Source organism: Polypterus senegalus, chromosome 8, assembly GCF_016835505.1.
Source record: "Polypterus senegalus isolate Bchr_013 chromosome 8, ASM1683550v1, whole genome shotgun sequence".
In the NCBI taxonomy this organism is placed as follows: Eukaryota; Metazoa; Chordata; class Cladistia; order Polypteriformes; family Polypteridae; genus Polypterus; species Polypterus senegalus.
The window spans coordinates 180657440-180676116 of record NC_053161.1 but is presented as its reverse complement, the minus strand read 5'-3'; the positions used below and the strand labels follow the sequence as shown (position 1 = coordinate 180676116).

General features: G+C 40.8%; 1 protein-coding gene across 1 annotated transcript in view; it reads left to right on the top strand.

Annotated features, from left to right (window-relative positions):
• LOC120533515 (zinc finger protein OZF-like) overlaps positions 1 to 18677 on the top strand; it is a 106812-nt gene that overhangs the window by 9320 nt on the left and 78815 nt on the right. Inside the window, exon 3 of the mRNA XM_039760435.1 lies at positions 7174 to 7711. Coding sequence (XP_039616369.1) covers positions 7174 to 7711 — 538 coding nt within the window. The remainder of the gene's footprint in view (positions 1 to 7173; positions 7712 to 18677) is intronic.

The window sequence follows — 18677 nt, the reverse complement described above, 5'->3', positions numbered from 1 at the left end:
TCGCGAGATACAAGTTTAATGAGAAGATGCCGGGTGTAAAGTTTTGATGCTAAAGACCTGGCAAAGTCATGGAGAACATGGATGGACGAGTTCACATTATGCACAGAACTTGCAGTGCCGGAAGCAGAGGAAAACACTAAGGTCAGATTATTCCGTTATCTTATTGGAGAGAGCAGCAGAGAATTGTGTCAGGCGCTGACCGGTGATGTAAGACCTGATGAGTTAACCATGAGCTTGATCAGTTGTGGGCCATCAGGGCCTCCAAGGCCTTCTCTGCTGGCCTGAATAAATATCTGAATCACAAACTGATGTTAATTATATTTTGTCCATGAATACTTATTAAATACTTCCAAATAATAATAATAGCATTTAACCAATCACATTTCAGCAATCATTTGTTGCCAGGCAGAGTCAAAGTCAAAGAGGCCTTCACAATCCGTTCTGCAGGCCCTCTAACACAAAATAAATGTCGATTAAACTGTTGCTTCAACCAATCAGATTTTGAGTTGGTGTCAGTAGGGCCCTCTAGCAGGCGTACGGCAACGTCACCGTATTCAGACCCATTGACTGGATAGAAGCCGATATGAGGAACTCTACGAGGCCACTGAATGCACCACAGGCGCTCTGAGCGCACGAAGAGGTCAAGCTCAAGATCCTCGCGCGCACTACCGCCGACTCCATAGCAGGATTCTGGACAATATTATTTGCCAGACACAGGCCAGATTTCAAGACCACGAAGAACTGATGTTTGTCACGCTCCTCGACCCCCAGAAGTTGCGGGTATACAACAAAAATTTCCCGCATGCAGCCTTCTCCGGTTTAAAACAAAGCCACAGAGCACTTTTTGATCTGTCTCGGCTAAAAACAGAACTGACTGTAATGTATGCCATGGATGATTTTGCAGAAAAATCTCCCACTGATCTCCTTGACTTCCTTCATCAGAAAAATCTGAATGAGAGCATGGGGAAGCTGTACACATTTGTATATTTGGCGGTGACCATTCCCGTGTCCACTGCTTCTGTCTAGCAGACATTTTTAGCCCTAAAGCGAATTAAAACTTATGCCAGAAATACGACAGGGCAGGTTCGACTTTCAGCATTAGCTTTGACGGTGATAGAAAGGGACTTTTTGATGGAACTGAAGCGCACGGATAATCTGTACGACAGAGTAATTGAACTGTTTTTGAGGAAAGAGAGGAGGATGGATTTTGTTTACAAATAATCTGAATTTTTGTGAGTAAAATTTAGCGATTTTCCTAAATAATAGTGCAAGTTTATGAGTTATTGTTTTTTTTTTGTGTGGTGCGGCTGTAGCTGCAGTAGACTAAACCCTCCGTGCAGAAACATTATCATAAGGCTTAACAATCTTACTGTTACACCTTCTACGTGCACCCTACCGTCCTTATTACGGAGTCTTCCTTGCTTTACTGCTGGCTGCTTCTTTCTATTCACCTTCCTAGCTCTTTATTTAAACAGTTTTTCTTCTCACTTTTCTGCTCCTTCGCTGTCTTCTCCCTTTTCGTTCAGAATACGTGCCTCCTTGCCTTTTTACAGTCGGCTCCCCTTACGTCACACCATGGTACGTTTAGCACAAGTTAATACCGGGAATGCCTTTTTAAACATCTTACATTCACGAGTAGCGATTTGGGTAGTGAACACTTCGATGAATGAAACCTGTTATCTTTATAACCAGCAGTGAGGGATGCCGTCAAGATGAAGGAGTCATATAGGACCTTTTTGTCCTGTGGGTCTCTGGAGGCAGCTGATAGGTACCGGTAGGCCAAGCGGAATGCGGCTTCGGTGTCTTTGTATAGCACGTTGTCAGTTGAGCAGTCCGGTTGTAATACGACGAAACTGTGTGAGCTTACTCTTGAGAATGCAACGTATAGTTGTCCAGGAGGAAAGCAATATTGCCTGAAATCAATGACATCCTTTTGTAGGGTCCGTCCCTGAGACTTATTACTTGTCATTGCGAAGCAGGTCCTTATTGGAAATTGGAGGCATTTGAATTGAAATGGGAGATCAGAGGGTATAACGGGGATGCGAGGAATACATTGAGTGTGGAGAAACTCTAGAGACAGCGTGTGTATTAACTTGTGGATTTTTCTGTGAGTATTTGGTGGCAGTATGACGAAGTTTCTTCCTCAAGACCGCGTTAGCTGTGGAGCTCTGCTCGGAGCATATTCTTTTCCTACTTTGTCAATTGTGTAATGCGTTTTTTGAACAGGTTTGATTCATGGAAGTGATCACTCGTACTGCGTTCAGTCAGTTCACGTGAGCTGCTCTCTTGTGTGATGTTGTGATGTCCACAGCTTTATTTAATGCTTGCTAAGACCCAGCACTAAAAAGTTTCTCGCTACAGCAATTTTAACTCCGTTACAAAGTGATCCAAAGTCTCGTTTATACCTCGTGTCTTCTCATTAAACTTGTATCTCGCGAATAAAGTATTCGTCAAAGGCATGACAGATGGCAGGGGGAGCGTGTCTATAAACTTAATTTAAACTTACGGTTTACACCGTGCTTTGTTTCCGCAGTAGCTGCACTTATGAATATGCTTGTATACGTTTTTTTCTTCAGCGCTCTTTGGAGCTCTTCCTTGTTTTCTACGTACTGCGTTCACAGTCAGTTGATGTGATTACATGGGAGGCGTGATGATGCAACACGCAACTCCTATTCCCACGGCCTTCGTGCTGCAGTCTATTACAGTATATGGATAAAAATAGGTTCCAGTTATGACCATTACGCATTGAATTTCGAACTGAAACCAGCTTAACTTTTGTAAGTAAGCTGCAAGGAATGAGCCTGCCAAATTTCAGCCTTCTACCTACATGGGAAGCTGGAGAATTCGTGATGAGTGAGTGAGTCAGTCAGTGAGGTCTTTGCCTTTTATTAGTATAGATACCAGTATTGCTTAGACATTTTCCTGAATATTGATTCATAATGGCTACTTCTTCCTTTTTTTTTTTTTTCATGTGTGGACATACACGTGATTAGAGAGTCATTGTGGGTTATGAGGGGTCAGGACACAAACCTTTCATGCTCCACATACTCTCAACCCACAATTGTTTAATATTTGCTTGCATGTCATATTTATCTTCAGATGTGATTTTTCATATTTTCACCTCATTCACCCTTGTATTGTGAATGTAGATAGATAGACAGATAAGTACTTTATTAATCCCAAGGGGAAGTTCACATACTCTAGCAGCATCATACTGATAAAGAACAATATTAAATTAAAGAGTGATAACAATGAAGGTATAAGAGACAGTAATTTTGTATAATATTAACGTTTACCTCCCCCAGGTGGAATTGAAGAGTCGCATAGTGTTGGGGAGGAACAATCTCCTCAGTCTGTCAGTGGAGCAGGACAGTGGCAGCAGTCTGTCGCTGAAGCTGCTCCTCTGTCTGGAAATGATCCTGTTCAGTGGATGCAGTGGATACATCATGATTGACAGGAGCCTGCTCAGCGACTGCCGCTCTGCCATGGATGTCAAACTGTCCAGCTCCATGTCTACAATAGAGCCTGCCTTCCTCACCAGTTTGTATAGACGTGAGGTGTCCCTCTTCTTTATGCTGCCTCCCCAGCACACCACCGCATAGAAGAGGGCGCTCGCCACAACCGTCTGATTGCAGATGTTGAAGGACGCCAGCCTTCTAAGAAAGTATATTCGGCACTGTACTTTCTTACACAGAGCATCAGTATTGGTAGTTCAGTCCAATTTTTCATCTAGCTTCACTCCCAGGTGTTTATAGGTCTGTAGGTCTGCACCCTCTGCACACAGTCACCTCTGATGATCATGGGGTCCATGAGGGGCCTGGGCCTCCTAAAATTCACCACCAGGTCCTTTGTTTTGCTGGTGTTCAGGATTAGGTGGTTTGAGCCGCACCATTTAACAAAGTCCTTGATTAGGTTCCTATACTCCTCCTCCTGCCCACTCCTGATGCATCCCATGATAGCAATGTCATCAGCGAACTTTTGCACGTGGCAGGACTCCGAGTTGTATTGGAAGTCTGATGTATATAGGCTGAACAGAACCGGAGAAAGTAGAGTCCCTTGCGGCGCTCCTGTGTTGCTGACCACAATGTTAGACCTGCACTTCCCGAGTTACACACATACTTAGGACTGTCTTTAAGATAGTCCATGATCCATGCTACTCCCATCTCTGTCAGCTTGTCCCTAAGGAGCAGAGGTTGGATGGTGTTGAAGGCGCTAGAGAAGTAAAAAAACTCAGTTCTTACAGGACCACTGCATCTGTCCAAGTGGGAGAGGGATCGGTGTAGCATATAGATGATGGCATCCTCCACTCCCACCTTCTCCTGGTATGCGAACTGCAGAGGGTCGAGGGCTTGGCAGTCCTGTGGCCTCGGGTGGTGAAGCAGCAGCCGCTCCATGGTCTTCATCACATGTGACGTCATAGTTACAGGCCGAAAGTCGTTCAGCTTACTAGGACGTGATACCTTTGGGACTGGGGTGATGCAAGATGTTTTCCAAAGCTTTGGGACTCTCCCCTGTTCCAGGCTCAGGTTGAAGATGCGCTGTATAGGATTCCCCAGCTCCAACGCACAGGCCTTCAGCAGTCGTGGTGATACTCCATCTGGACCTGCTGTTTTGCTGACACAAAGTCTCCTCCGCTCTCTGCTTACCTGGGCTGCTGTAATTGTGGGTTGGGAGAAAACTCTCTCCTTTGCTGGTATCAGCAGAAGGATGGGTGGAGGGTGTAGTACTCCGAGGTGAGAGTGGGTTAGGGTGGCCAAACCTGTTGAAGAAGTTGTTCATCTGGTTTGCTCTCTCCATGTCTCTCTCAATGGTGGCACCCCGCTTCGAGCTGCAGCCAGTGATGATCTTCATCCCATCCCACAGTTCCTTCATGCTGTTATTCTGCAACTTCTGCTCCAGCTTTCTCCTGTACTGCACTGCTGCTTCGCCACCTTGAGCTGGACTCGGAGTTCCTTCTGCACGCGCTTGAGCTCATGCTGATCACAGTTGGGGTTATGATGGAATTGTTTACTGAGCTCTCTCCATGTTTGCCCACTCATAGTCATAACCTGTTGATTTTTTCCTGTTTTTATTTGAGAGACCTTGGTTTAGTAATTTGCATATACGGTTTAGGGGTGGGATTCTGAAGTTACTGTCTACATTATAGATGACTGCTGGTGAGGCTACTGGTTTAACTTGTTTGGCACCTTGTAATGTCTTTCATTTACAGTTCTTCTTTATTGTTGTTCTTTGTTTTCCTCTCTCTTGTCTAATCTCAGTGTCTTCTCTTCTACTTGTAAGCACTGAAGTGATGCTGATTTATTATCTTTGAGCTTGGCTGATAAAGCCTGTTTTCAAGATTTGTTTCTTTTTGTTAAAGATATTCATCAAGCTGTCTCCACGTGTTAATGTGTGGCAGTGTCCTTCTCGGCCACTAGTTTAAAAAAAAAAAAAAACATGGAGCTTTGTGCCGTGTTCACTATGCTGTACCGCTGAAGGTTCTTGATTCTGGATGTGTTTCAGAGGCAGGTTTTATTTAGTGTTGATGGAGATTGGTTGAAGAAAACTCAGCTATGTTGCAGTCTGTGTCCCACATCCATAGAATAACACAGTATAATCATCCTTTCCTTTCTTTGCCTGAATTCCAAATAATCATTGGTATGGGTGCAAGTACATTTATTAACTCCCTGCTTGATGAATCACCTTCCCTGTTTAATTGGCGTATTCCTCCTTCTTCACAGGTGCTTGCCAGATTTATTATGAATCTAAACTCAATTGATGTATTTATATTCTTGTCCTCGTTGTCCGAACACCGCTGCATTACGTTTCAGCTATTTCTCCCCTCGTCAGCATTTTCATGCAGATTTCATTAAACAAACCTCTGCTCAACTTGAGGAATTTATAACACTAAGCAAAGACTCTGTTTAATAGCCAGTCGAACACAAGGTGGATCTCAAAGAACATATTCAAGGCCTGGTCATTGCTAAGGCCCCCAAATATTCTCCTCAGCATACAGTAATATTGACAATATTGAAAAGCGTCTGAATAATCTTTTAAATACACCCATGTTTTTCTGATCCAGCCCACAAGCTCAATATGATGCTAATCAGAGAGAAGGTAAATGACCATCTTGTGCAGAGTTGAGAATTCATTTCATGTGCACTTGTTGCTATCTCTCTGGTGCTAAACTGAGCGAGATTTGATCTCTTAGACTGCACAGATGAGATTTGTTAGCCTCCACGTCCCAGGTCAAGCAAAAATATAGTGATAGTACAGATATATAGATAATATCACGGACTACTGCTTGGAAATTCAATAAGGTTTATTTTGTTTTTCCTGAACTTTCCGCTCTGCTGAACTCCCATCTTTAGAGTGATTGGTCTGTTTTTTTAATTTTATTAATTTACCAAAACTCTCACAAAATAATGCTGGAGGCCCTCGTTTAAGCTGAAGAAATGAAATCCATTAAATGCATTTTAAAATCAATTTGCAACAAAAAAGCCCCTGACGCAGGTGGAATGAAGACAGAAGTATATTTTGCATTTCAGCCAGAAGTGTCCAGTTTGGTGTTTCAGGTCGGGTATGACGTGGGTCTCTGGGATTGTTTAGTGACCTGCGTGTTTTATTCATTGTTCTCATTGTATATTAAAATGTTTTTTGCTTTACTATTCACAGCCTCTTTTTAAAATCTAATTAAAAAAAAAATATATGTAGTCGGGTGGCTTTGGACTAATTGTTTACAAATATTGACATTCTGTTTAATAAAAGTTAATTTCACATATTTGACACGACACTCTCCAATGTAACGATAGGTCATGATTGTTACTTTCTACCTGCAATAATTAACAATATATAATGTTTTAATATTTTAAGATGACAAAATGATGATGCCATTCTGTAATGTAGTTAAAAAAGTCAACAATAGTCTTGTTGATTGTGGCTGTCACATGTAATCTTTTTATTTTACTATTTTTATTTCTTGGCTCCTATAATTGTGCTCATGTGATGAGTTGTTGAAATAGAAATTAAAAAAATGAACAAGTTGAGTCTCTGTTCACTTAAGTCTTACAATTGCTTATGCTTATCAAACTTTGTTCATAAATTAAACCAATATTTATTTAATTTTGTAAGATAATGTCAGTATGAAAGCGGTGGGTTTAAAACTAAAATTTTTATCTTTAAAACTTTATACAGGAATCAAACTTCACTGTTCTGAATGTGGCAAACAGTTTTCAAAAGGATTCCAACTTCAAAGGCACCAAAGACTTCACACAGGAGAGAAGCCATATGACTGTTCTGAGTGTGGTAAAAAGTTTTCACGTAGAAGCCATCTTCAAAGCCACCAAAGAATTCACACAGGAGAGAAGCCATATTGCTGTTCTGAATGTGGAAAAACATTTTCACAGAAAAATATTCTTCAAAGCCACCAAAGAATTCACACAGGAGAAAAGCCGTATGACTGTTCTGAATGTGGTAAAATGTTTTCACGGGGAAGCCATCTTCGGAGCCACCAAAGAATTCACACAGGGGAGAAACCATATTTCTGTTCTGAATGTGGAAAACAATTCTCTCACAGTAGTCATTTTCAGATACACATTAAATCTCACTTAGGAGAGAAGCCATATTGCTGCTCTGAATGTGGCAAAAAGTTTTCACAGATAAGCCATCTTAAGAGCCACCAAATAATTCACACAGGACAGAAGCCATATTGCTGTTCTGAATGTGGCAAAATGTTTTCACAGAGAAGCAATCTTCAGAAACATCAAAGAATTCACACAAGAGAGAAAAAAAAGACAAACTCCCTCACCTTGTTCACAGATGAACAAAGTACAATGCTAAGCAGCAGTAGAAAGAATGCATTAAGTTTGATTAAAACAGAAAAGATCTAATTAAGGAAAGTACAAGTAAAGTGGTAAATACACTGCAATGTTCTCCCCAGAAATTTTTTCCAGCCGGATGGCATTAACAAGTAACTGGGTGGGGTGGGATTGGGAAATTTGGTGGTTAGTTAATTATTATTAATTACCAAAATACCCGTGCTTTGCAGCAGCGAAGTACTGCATTAAAATTTTTATTAAGAAAATAAAAACCTTTTTAAACTGAGGGAAAATATACCAATAATTATTTGTTAAGGATCTCTTTGTATACCACTTTGTGAGTTTGGCTCTCTGGTTGTAATATGAACAACCTGTGCACTGAGCTTACTCTTGAGCATGTAACGTACAATTGGCCATGTGAACAGTAATCTTGTTTCAAATCTCACAGCTTGGATTGCTGCTGTCATAATCGGTTTGAGTTTCATGGTTTGTTTCAATTACAACAGTATTTGCAGGACTTGTGTTGAAGTGACATTCGGCATCTGTCGAGCGTTGTAACCATACAACCGGTTTCACCTATAACTTCACATCCAGCTTTTGAGAGTTTAAACATTCATAAACATCAAAGTGTCCACTACTGAAATCGTCACCTGTGAATCTATGATGTTTAAGAGGTATTGGCGGTTGTCGAAAGGTGTAAAATATTTGGCCATTTCTGTACACTTGAAAGCGACAACCGAACAATTCAGCGGCAGCCATCAACTCGTAAGCAAAACCATAGGTGAAGGGGTTAAGCATTTCACTCATAGTGCTCCTGTGTAGTATAATTATCTCCTGTACCGTCATCAGTCCACACCTTGAACCTGTCCCAGTCATTCAATACATAAGACACAATGTTCCTCCGGATATCAAGAGTGAGCCTGATATGGCTGTGCAATATGTAACAAAGAGAATGGAAAAGGTAGGTGCCATCTCTGGGCATGGAAACCACTCGGTGACAGTTCTTTGATCGATGGTGATCACCTCGAAAGACATGTTAATGGGGGTACTGTTGGAATGATAAAGGAAATGGGTACCTGAACAATGTAACGCAAGTCTAAAATACCTACACAATAACTATAATCGTAATAAATGAACAATAAAACAGCGGAGAAGCCGTGGATTAAATAAAAAGGCTGTAGTTATCAGTAGGGAAACGTGAATCCCGTGGCGAAGCAAGGAAGGGAATGTAGAGACTGGAGCGACGGATGGCCTTATATAGGCAGGCAGCCAACAACATGGGGGCCGTTGGGTGGGGGACCCAACGCCGCCTCACATGGTGACTGAGCTGCAGGCTATGGACGTATATATGTAAGTAAGTGGGATTCAGTTAGCGTTGGGAACCCGTGTACCAAATTTCTTTAAGATGGGCCCATAAGTAACAAAGACCGTTGGAAAGTTCAATATGGAGACAGACAGTGGCATCATACCACTGAATAAGTACATACATTGGTTTCAGTTAGCGCAGGGAAGCCGCCTACCAAATTTCGTGAAGATGGGGTCATAAATAAGAAAGTTCAACATGGCAGATGTTGTTGACCGTTTTCACCGTTACACGTAGAATTTCTAAATGAAACCTGCTTAACTTTTGTAAGTAATCTTTAAGGAATGAACCTGCCAAATTTCAGCCTGTTATCTACATGGGAAGTTGTAGAATTAGTGATGTTGGAAAGTTCAATATGGCGGCCAACAGTGGCGTCATACCATCAAAATAAGTATGTACATCGGTTTCCGTTAGCGCATGGAAGCCTCCTACCAAATTTCGTGATTATGGGGTCAGCCTTCTACCTACACGGGAAGTTGGAGAATTAGTGACGTTGGAACGTTCAATGTGGCGGCCAACAGTGGCTTCATACCATCGACATAAGTATGTACATTGGTTTTGGTTAGCGCTGGGACGCAGCCTACCAAATTTCGTGATGATGGGGCCATAAACAAGAGAGTTCAACATGGTGGACGTTGTTTACCGTTATCGACCGTTACGTGTAGAATATCGAAATGAAACCTGCTTAACATTTGTAAGTAAGCTGTAAGGAATAAGCCTGCCAAATTTCAGCCTTCTACCTGTACGGGAAGTTGGAGAATTAGTGATGAGTGAGTCAATGAGGGCTTTGCCTTTTATTAGTATAGATTATTTTCCAATGCTCAATATGACTTCCTTTTTTAAGGCTTGACACTTGTGCCAGAATATTTTGTATTAAATTTAAGAAGTATCCAATTCAGGATTCTGCAACCCTAACAAATTTTAAATAGCAATTGTTATGACATAAAGCAAGAGGCACAAGTATTGTCGATGTCGGGAAGAAAAGAGAGCGGATCAGCAAGCGGAAGCACAGAGCAGTGGCGTCTCCCACAGGCACGCAGCCCTTCGCAAGCATACGAGCAAGTTCACCTGAGATAAAGCCGGCAGCTGACCAGTAGAAATAACCGGCAGTGAGAAATTAAAGTCGATCGCTCAGCGGGTGGTGGAAACTTAAAGCCGACGGTCTCGTAGCGATTCAGCTGAACACGGAAAGCGCCGAAGCACCTATAAAAACGGCAAAGATGACTTCAACACTTAACGTAAGTTCTATCTGCTCTCTGTCCGTCGAGGGCGCGTTTATATGTTGTGCGTCCTGCAGTATGTACAGTTCAGGTTTTCCGGCCGACATTGTAGATAGCTTCACCTGCCAAAAGTGTTTAGGTAATTTAGAGTTGGTCGGGAAATTACGCGAATTGGAGGACAGTGTTAGGAATCTGATAGCGATTAGGCAAACCAAAAATTGGATAGACTCGGTTTGTTTAGACAATTCGGCTACTTCTGATTCGGCTTCAGTCTGTCCAGGTCCCACTGTAATCAGTGCGCGGCTGAAATCGGCAGCACCAATTCAGCCACAGGGCGAGTGGGTAACAGTAAGACGGGGGTCTAAGAATCCAAAATGTAGTCCCCCAGCACCCACTTCACCAATTCGGACCCAGAACAGATTCTCAGCTCTCCGCAGCGCTCCTGTGGAAACTGAGAATAATAAAGTGCTCATAATTGGCGATTCCATAGTGCGGAATGTTAGAATTCCAAACTATGTTAAACCAGCAGTTAATGTTAAGTGCCTCGCAGGGGCTAAGATTTCTAGCATAGAGGCTGCATTGGACCGTGTCGCCGACGATGAAGTATCTACCTTATTGCTGCATGTCGGCACTAATGATATTTATTTACAGCAATCTGAGGTATTAAAGTGGAACCTCATCTCTCCATGCACCAAAGCTAAAAGAAAATGTCAGAATTTAATTGTATCTGGTTCCTTACCAAGATTATATACACTCACCTAAAGGATTATTAGGAACACCATACTAATACGGTGTTTGACTCCCTTTCGCCTTCAGAACTGCCTTAATTCTACGTGGCATTGATTCAACAAGGTGCTGAAAGCATTCTTTAGAAATGTTGGCCCATATTGATAGGATAGCATCTTGCAGTTGATGGAGATTTGTGGGATGCACATCCAGGGCACGAAGCTCCCGTTCCACCACATCCCAAAGATGCTCTATTGGGTTGAGATCTGGTGACTGTGGGGCCATTTTAGTACAGTGAACTCATTGTCATGTTCAAGAAACCAATTTGAAATGATTCGAGCTTTGTGACATGGTGCATTATCCTGCTGGAAGTAGCCATCAGAGGATGGGTACATGGTGGTCATGAAGGGATGGACATGGTCAGAAACAATGCTCAGGTAGCCCGTGGCATTTAAGCGATGCCCAATTGGCACTAAGGGGCCTAAAGTGTGCCAAGAAAACATCCCCCACACCATTACACCACCACCACCAGCCTGCACAGTGGTAACAAGGCATGATGGATCCATGTTCTCATTCTGTTTACGCCAAATTCTAACTCTACCATTTGAATGTCTCAACAGAAATCGAGACTCATCAGACCAGGCAACATTTTTCCAGTCTTCAACTGTCCAATTTTGGTGAGCTTGTGCAAATTGTAGCCTCTTTTTCCTATTTGTAGTGGAGATGAGTGGTACCCGGTGGGGTCTTCTGCTGTTGTAGCCCATCCGCCTTAAGGTTGTGCGTGTTGTGGCTTCACAAATGCTTTGCTGCATACCTCGGTTGTAACGAGTGGTTATTTTGGTCAAAGTTGCTCTTCTATCAGCTTGAATCAGTCGGCCCATTCTCCTCTGACCTCTAGCATCAACAAGGCATTTTCGCCCACAGGACTGCCGCATACTGGATGTTTTCCCTTTTCACACCATTTTTTGTAAACCCTAGAAATGGTTGTGCGTGAAAATCCCAGTAACTGAGCAGATTGAGAATTACTCAGACGGGCCCGTCTGGCATCTGTAATAGAAATTTACTTCAAATTAAAACAAAAAATATATCACCAGTTCAGAAAGAACCATGCAGTTTTAAATGCTGTTTATTGAACATTCGCTCTCTTGGCACTAAAGCTGTTTTGGTAAATGATATATATTAAGTACAAAATGTGATCTGTGTCTTCTCACTGAAACCTGGCTTAGTAAATGTGACACTGTTCCCCTAGTTGAGGCGTCACCAGATGGATACTCATTCCTTCATAAGTCTAGAGATTCTGGTTGAGGAGGAGGCCTTGGAATAATTCATTGTAACAAAATGCAAATCACTCCTAAAAATTTAGGCAACTTTACATCCTTTGAAGCAAATATTAAAACAGATTCCAACACAATTATAGTGCTAGTCTACAGACCACCAGGGCCATATTCATTGTTCATGACAATATTTGGCAACCTTTTCTCTGATTTGGCTATAAATTATGATCACGTAGAACTGATGGGGGATTTTAATGTACACATTGATGTGGAAACTGACACTTTTAGCAAATGTTTTACTTATTTGTTAAATTCAGTAGGATTTTGTCAGATTGTCAAAGGTCCAACTCATAATCATAACCACACATTAGATTTAATTATAACTTACAAAGTTGAAATTCAAAATTTAAATATTACTCCATTAAATGTAGTTATTTCCGATCACTTCTTAATTACATTTGATTTAGTTCTGCCCATGCCAACGCACTCACAGATTAAAACAAAGACAGTGCGACATCTAGATTGTAATTCTGCTTCAAAATTTATAGATACCTTGAGTAAGTCGAGTGTAATTGTGGAAAACCATTTAGATCAGTTAACATCAAATGTAAACGTGGAAAACAATTTAGATCAGCTAATATCACATTATAATGTGACCTTGAGAGATGCTCTGGACACAGTGGCTCCCCTAAAACAAAAGTGATCAAAGCACATAGAAACTCTCCCTGGTTTAATGAAAATACTCAGCTCTTAAATTAGAGTGTCAAAACTGGGCGCAGATGGAGAACAACAAAGCTACATGTCTTTCAAATTGCATGGACAGAGAGTGTTAATAAATATAAAAAAGCCCTCTTTAAAGCTCGCTCAGAATACTATTCTACATTAATAGATAGCAATAATAAAAATCCTAGGGTACTTTTAGAACAGTGGCTAAATTAACAAATGGGAATTCAGATCAACAGTGCAAAATACCAACAGATATTAGCAGTACAGACTTTATGAACTTCTTCAATGAGAAAATTAAAAATATAAGATCCCAGATCTCAGCATCACAGTACAAACCAAATACTAGCTTAGCAGACCCTGCTCACATTGCATTCAGCACTTTAGTAATTTTAATCCTGTAACTGAGCAGGAAGTCTTAACTTTAATTACTAAAATGAAGCCCACTACTTGTTCCCTAGATCCAGTGCCAACAAAACTAGTAAAAGTGCAATGGATGTTCTTGCAGCCTATTCTAACCATTATCAATAGTTCATTACTGCATGGCACAGTACCTGATGCACTAAAAGTGTCAGTCATTAAACCTTTACTTAAAAGTCAGACCTAGACCCACACATACTAAATAACTATAGGCCTATTTCAAATTTACCATTTCTCTCTAAAATACTAGAAAAGTAGTCGTCAGTCAGCTTCAGTCACACCTTACGCATTACAATTTATTTGAGAAATTCCAGTCTGGCTTTCGCACTGGTCATAGTACAGAAACGGCACTAACACGGGTTGTAAATGACATTCTGATATCCTCTGATGAAGGAAACTCCACTGTAATTATGTTGTTGGACTTAAGTGCAGCATTTGACACCATTGACCATTCTATTTTACTGCACAGGCTAGAAAGCGATGTTGGGCTTACAGGCCCGTGCTCGCTTGGTTCAGTTCTTATTTATCAAATCGATTCCAATATGTACAGAAATGTGCTGACAGTACTCCATCATTATACACAGAAGTTCAATATGGTGTCCAGGGCTCAGTACTGGGACCTTTACTGTTTTCACTTTACATGCTTCCACTGGGATCTCTCATTAGGAAACATAATGTTAATTTTCACTGTATGCAGATGACACCCAGTTATACCTTTCATTTAAATCAAATGAAGTTTCTCCGATGTTGTCTTTAATTAGTTGTGTTAGTGAATTAAAGGAATGGATGAATGAGAACTACTTGTCTTTAAATACAGATAAAACAGAGATGTTAATTGTTGGAGGGAATGACGCTGATCACAGCAATATTTTGTCATCATTTAACTCAGTTGGAATCCCAATTAATTTTACTGAATCAGCCCGCAATCTAGGAGTTATCTTTGACTCTAGCATGTCATTTAAAGCGCATATTACAAAGTTGTCCAAAACATGTTTTTCCATCTTAAAAATGTTAGGAAATTAAGGCTTTCTAAATAAACAGGATTGTGAGAAATTAATTCATGCATTTATCTCTAGTAGGATTGACTACTGCAATGCGGTGTTCACTGGCTGTTCAAACTGTTCTCTATACAGCCTCCAGTTAATCCAAAATGCGCTGCAAGAATTATTACAAGAACAAGAAAATATGAACACATAACTCCAGTTCTTAAATCTTACACTGGCTCCCAGTTAAGTTTAGGGCAGATTTCAAAATCCTCCTTTTAACATATAAAGCATTAAATGGCCAAGGTCCGGCTTACTTGTCTGAACTTATCATGACTTACAAACCTGAGCCATTAAGATCTCAAGATGCCGGTCTGCTTAGGATTCCAAGGATTAATAAAATAACAGTGGGAGGTCGAGCTTTTAGTTACAGGGCCCCTAAACTGTGGAATGGTCTTCCTGCTTCCATAAGAGATGCCCCTTCGGTCTCAGCCTTTAAATCCCGGCTGAAGACTCACTACTTCAGTTTAGCATATCCTGACTAGAGCTGCTGATTAACTGTACATACTGCATCTCTGTTGTTAGTCATTAGCACTATAACATAAGTAACATGATAATTATATTTGAATACTAACCCTCACCTATTCTGTTTCTTTCTCGGTACCCAAATGTGGCATTGGTGCCACGCCCACCTGCCAAGTTGTTTGCCTGCCTATGGTAAAGTCATCCCTGATGGAGGATCACAGGAATCATGGGAAAGAGGGTCCTTTCATCAGATTGCTGGCGTTTCAGCCGTGGAATGGCCAAATGGGGAGGCAGCTAGATGGATGAGGTCTCCAGGACTCTAAAATATCCAAACCTATTATGTCATATCATCTACTGTTAAACTGCTCCTACTTCTAAAATTTTATTATTATGCTGTATTAAGGATTTGTTCTGTTCTGTGTATTGTATTGTATTGACCCCCTTCTTTTGACACCTACTGCATGCCCAACCTACCTGGAAAGGGGTCGCTCTTTGAACTGCCTTTCCCAAGGTTTCTTCCATTTTCCTACAAGGTTTTTTGGGAGTTTTTCCTTGTCTTCTCAGAGAGTCAAGGCTGGGGAGTTGTCAAAAGACAGGGCCTGTTAAAGCCCATTGGGCACTTCCTGTGTGATTTTGGGCTATACAAAAATAAACTGTATTGTATTGTATTGTAAAAGTGAAAACAATGAAAAAAAATTAAAAAATATTCTTCAGAGCCACTTGGAGCCACAGTGCAGAAGGTGTCTTCAGTTAAATACTTATTTTTGTTTTCTTCCTAGAAAAGGAACAACCCATTTCTTTACAGTGTTCCAACAGCTTTTCAAACAATGTTGTATGTGACAACTCATTTTTTGCCAACAAATACATGGAACTTAAAGCTCCCACAAAGGCATCTCTCTGTAAGTTATTTAACACAGATACAGATCTTTCAATTTGACCCATACCAGTTTGCTCTAGTACACGTGTTCCTAAAAGGTCAGCAGAAGACTCAATGTGCGTTTTACTTTTTTCATGGTCCAGCAAGCTTTCTTTTCAAATTGTTGTGCATGGCACATTTACCCAAAGTAACTCCCTCCATTGGGGGATGTTTGTTTGAATATTTCATATACAAGGAGCACCACATACCACTTTCTTTGACCATTAGCCAATCAAAATCTTTAAACCATTGTTTTTTTATGCCGGATAAGCTGTGCTTAGATTTATTAATTGCCACAGTGTGTGCTGGAGAGACTTCCCCTGATGGACCAACCACTGCAATGTCTATGTCTGAAATTACCACATAAGAAGTTGACGCTGCACCTTCATTAGTTTGTGGCGTCTCTTTTCTGAAATAACTGAGCAGTGTTGTTTTCTGAACACTTTTTTTGCTCATTTTGATACAACGTTTGGAAAAAATTAAAAGTTCCTATGAATAAGACTTTTGAGTGCAAAAGTTTGAGCCTGCTGGATGTCCAATGCACACTTCCAATACGGCAGGGCAAGATATGTACAAAAAAAGGAATGAAAGATGGGTCACTTTAACAAAACTAAAGAAGCGTATTGGGGCCACGGTGAAGGAAAAAAAATACGGGCACATTGAAGAAAAAAAAAACTATTAAAGTCAACATTTCTACTTTATTCTCATAGTTTATTTTGTCGTTAAGGTAGAATGTCGTAAACTAAACTTCATCTTAAAATCAATGTTTAATTTACTAGATTTTCTCAAACCCCGTCATAAAGTAGTGTAGTGCATTAAATGCTTTGTGTTAAGTGTTCCTCGACCAAGTTGTTTATCGCTACACGCTTCTTAACTGGACTTCCTCTTGCACTGTGGAGGCACATTCGGAGGGATCGTTGCACAGAATACATTCACTTCATGATATTCCTACTCTCCGAACATTTACAATGCTAAGATACATACTTGATATTTTCTTGATGAAATGCATTAAAGCAGATATTAAACATGCACGGTAGTGAGGCAGTAGTGCTGCTCCCTCGCAGTAAGGGGTCCCCAGGTCTACGTTCAGGTGTGGCAGGTGTGACGAGGCTCCAAAAAACTATGTATGAATGGGAATCGCACAGGTTTAATTTAAATATTATGTAAATGTTGGGTTCGTGATGTGGTGGTTGGAGACATGAACACAGAATTCAATGAGCGGACTTTCTTTATTGCATGTGTTCTGTTTCTATCTGATGTACCAAAACCCCTATCCCTATCCTTCTTTTTTTCTTTCTCCACATAACCTATCGCCATACGATAACACAAAGCATTTCATGCGCTGCATAATTTATGATGGGGTTTGAGAAAATATAGTAAATTAAATATTCATTTTTAGGTGAAGTTTATTTACAATGTTTTACTCTTATGACAAACTACGAGAATAAAGTCAACATGTTGACTTTAATCTCGAGATAAACGGTGAGAATAAAGTGGAAATGTCAACTTTATTCTCGACATAAGCTTAGCAGCACTACACAGACTGCACTGACACTAAGAGCAGAGACGTCACTTCCTGGCGCCCTTTTTCTGATATCTGATAGGCTGGTTCCACGAGTATTTTTTTTTTTATTTTCTCAGTCCTCCTCTCGCCCGCCCACCTCCACACTGTCTTTGCTTGTGAAGTGTCGCTCCGCTTCCACTATTAGTATGTACAGCCTCCTCTCGCCTGCCCATCTCTCCATACTCCTTGCTACTCTAATTAAACTGCTCCGCCCCTACTATTAATATGTACACCCCCCTCTCGAAGGCCAACTTCCCCATACTCTTTGCTTGTGAACTAGGCTCTGCCTCATCCCCGCTATTAACTTTAGCACTTCGCAACCTTATACACTGCACAACACAACACAGTGGCCAGGCTCATTCACTGGAAACTTGGTAAGAAGTACAACTTATTAGCACCAGAAAGACACTGGGACCACAACTCAGACCACACAATGAAAAATGACGAGGTGAAAGTCACTTGTAGCACAGCAATACTGACTGAGTAAAAAATAGAGGCCAGAAAACCAAATGTAAGAAATCCTGGATAACAGAAATATTAGTTCCTAGTGATTACTAAGTCCTAAGAATAGAGAGGCAAGAAAGAAACAAAATATCAAGAAATACCATTTGAGATATGCCAAAGGAAATGTGGACTGAAAAAATAAAAACAGATGAATTGCCTGTTGTTGTTGGATGAACAAGACTGATAAAGGAAAATGTTTAGGCCCATCTTGACAAATTACAAAACCTCCTTATGACCTGCAAAAGGAAGCCTTAGTAGAAACCATACAGGTTCTACATTGAGTCCTTGTGGGAAATGTACGAGAGGGAGAAGTTAAGCAGTACAATGAGACTGTCTTGACTAAAGAGTGAAGTTCACTCCTGTTTTGATGGTAAGCACACCAGGAAAATTTGCAAGAATGAAACCTGAGAGAAGCTGAATTGCTGTTCTGAATGTGGTAAACAAATCAGGCACAGAAATACTCTTCTGATGCACATTCAAATTCACGCAGGAGAGAAGCCATGTGGGTGTTCTGAATGTGGCAAACAGTTTTCATGGAGAAACAACCTTTTGGATACCACATCTACATTTATTTGTATAGCACATTTTCATATAAACAATGTATCTCAAACTGCTTTACAAGATGAAATAACAAGGAAGTTAATATAAAACATATACAAGATT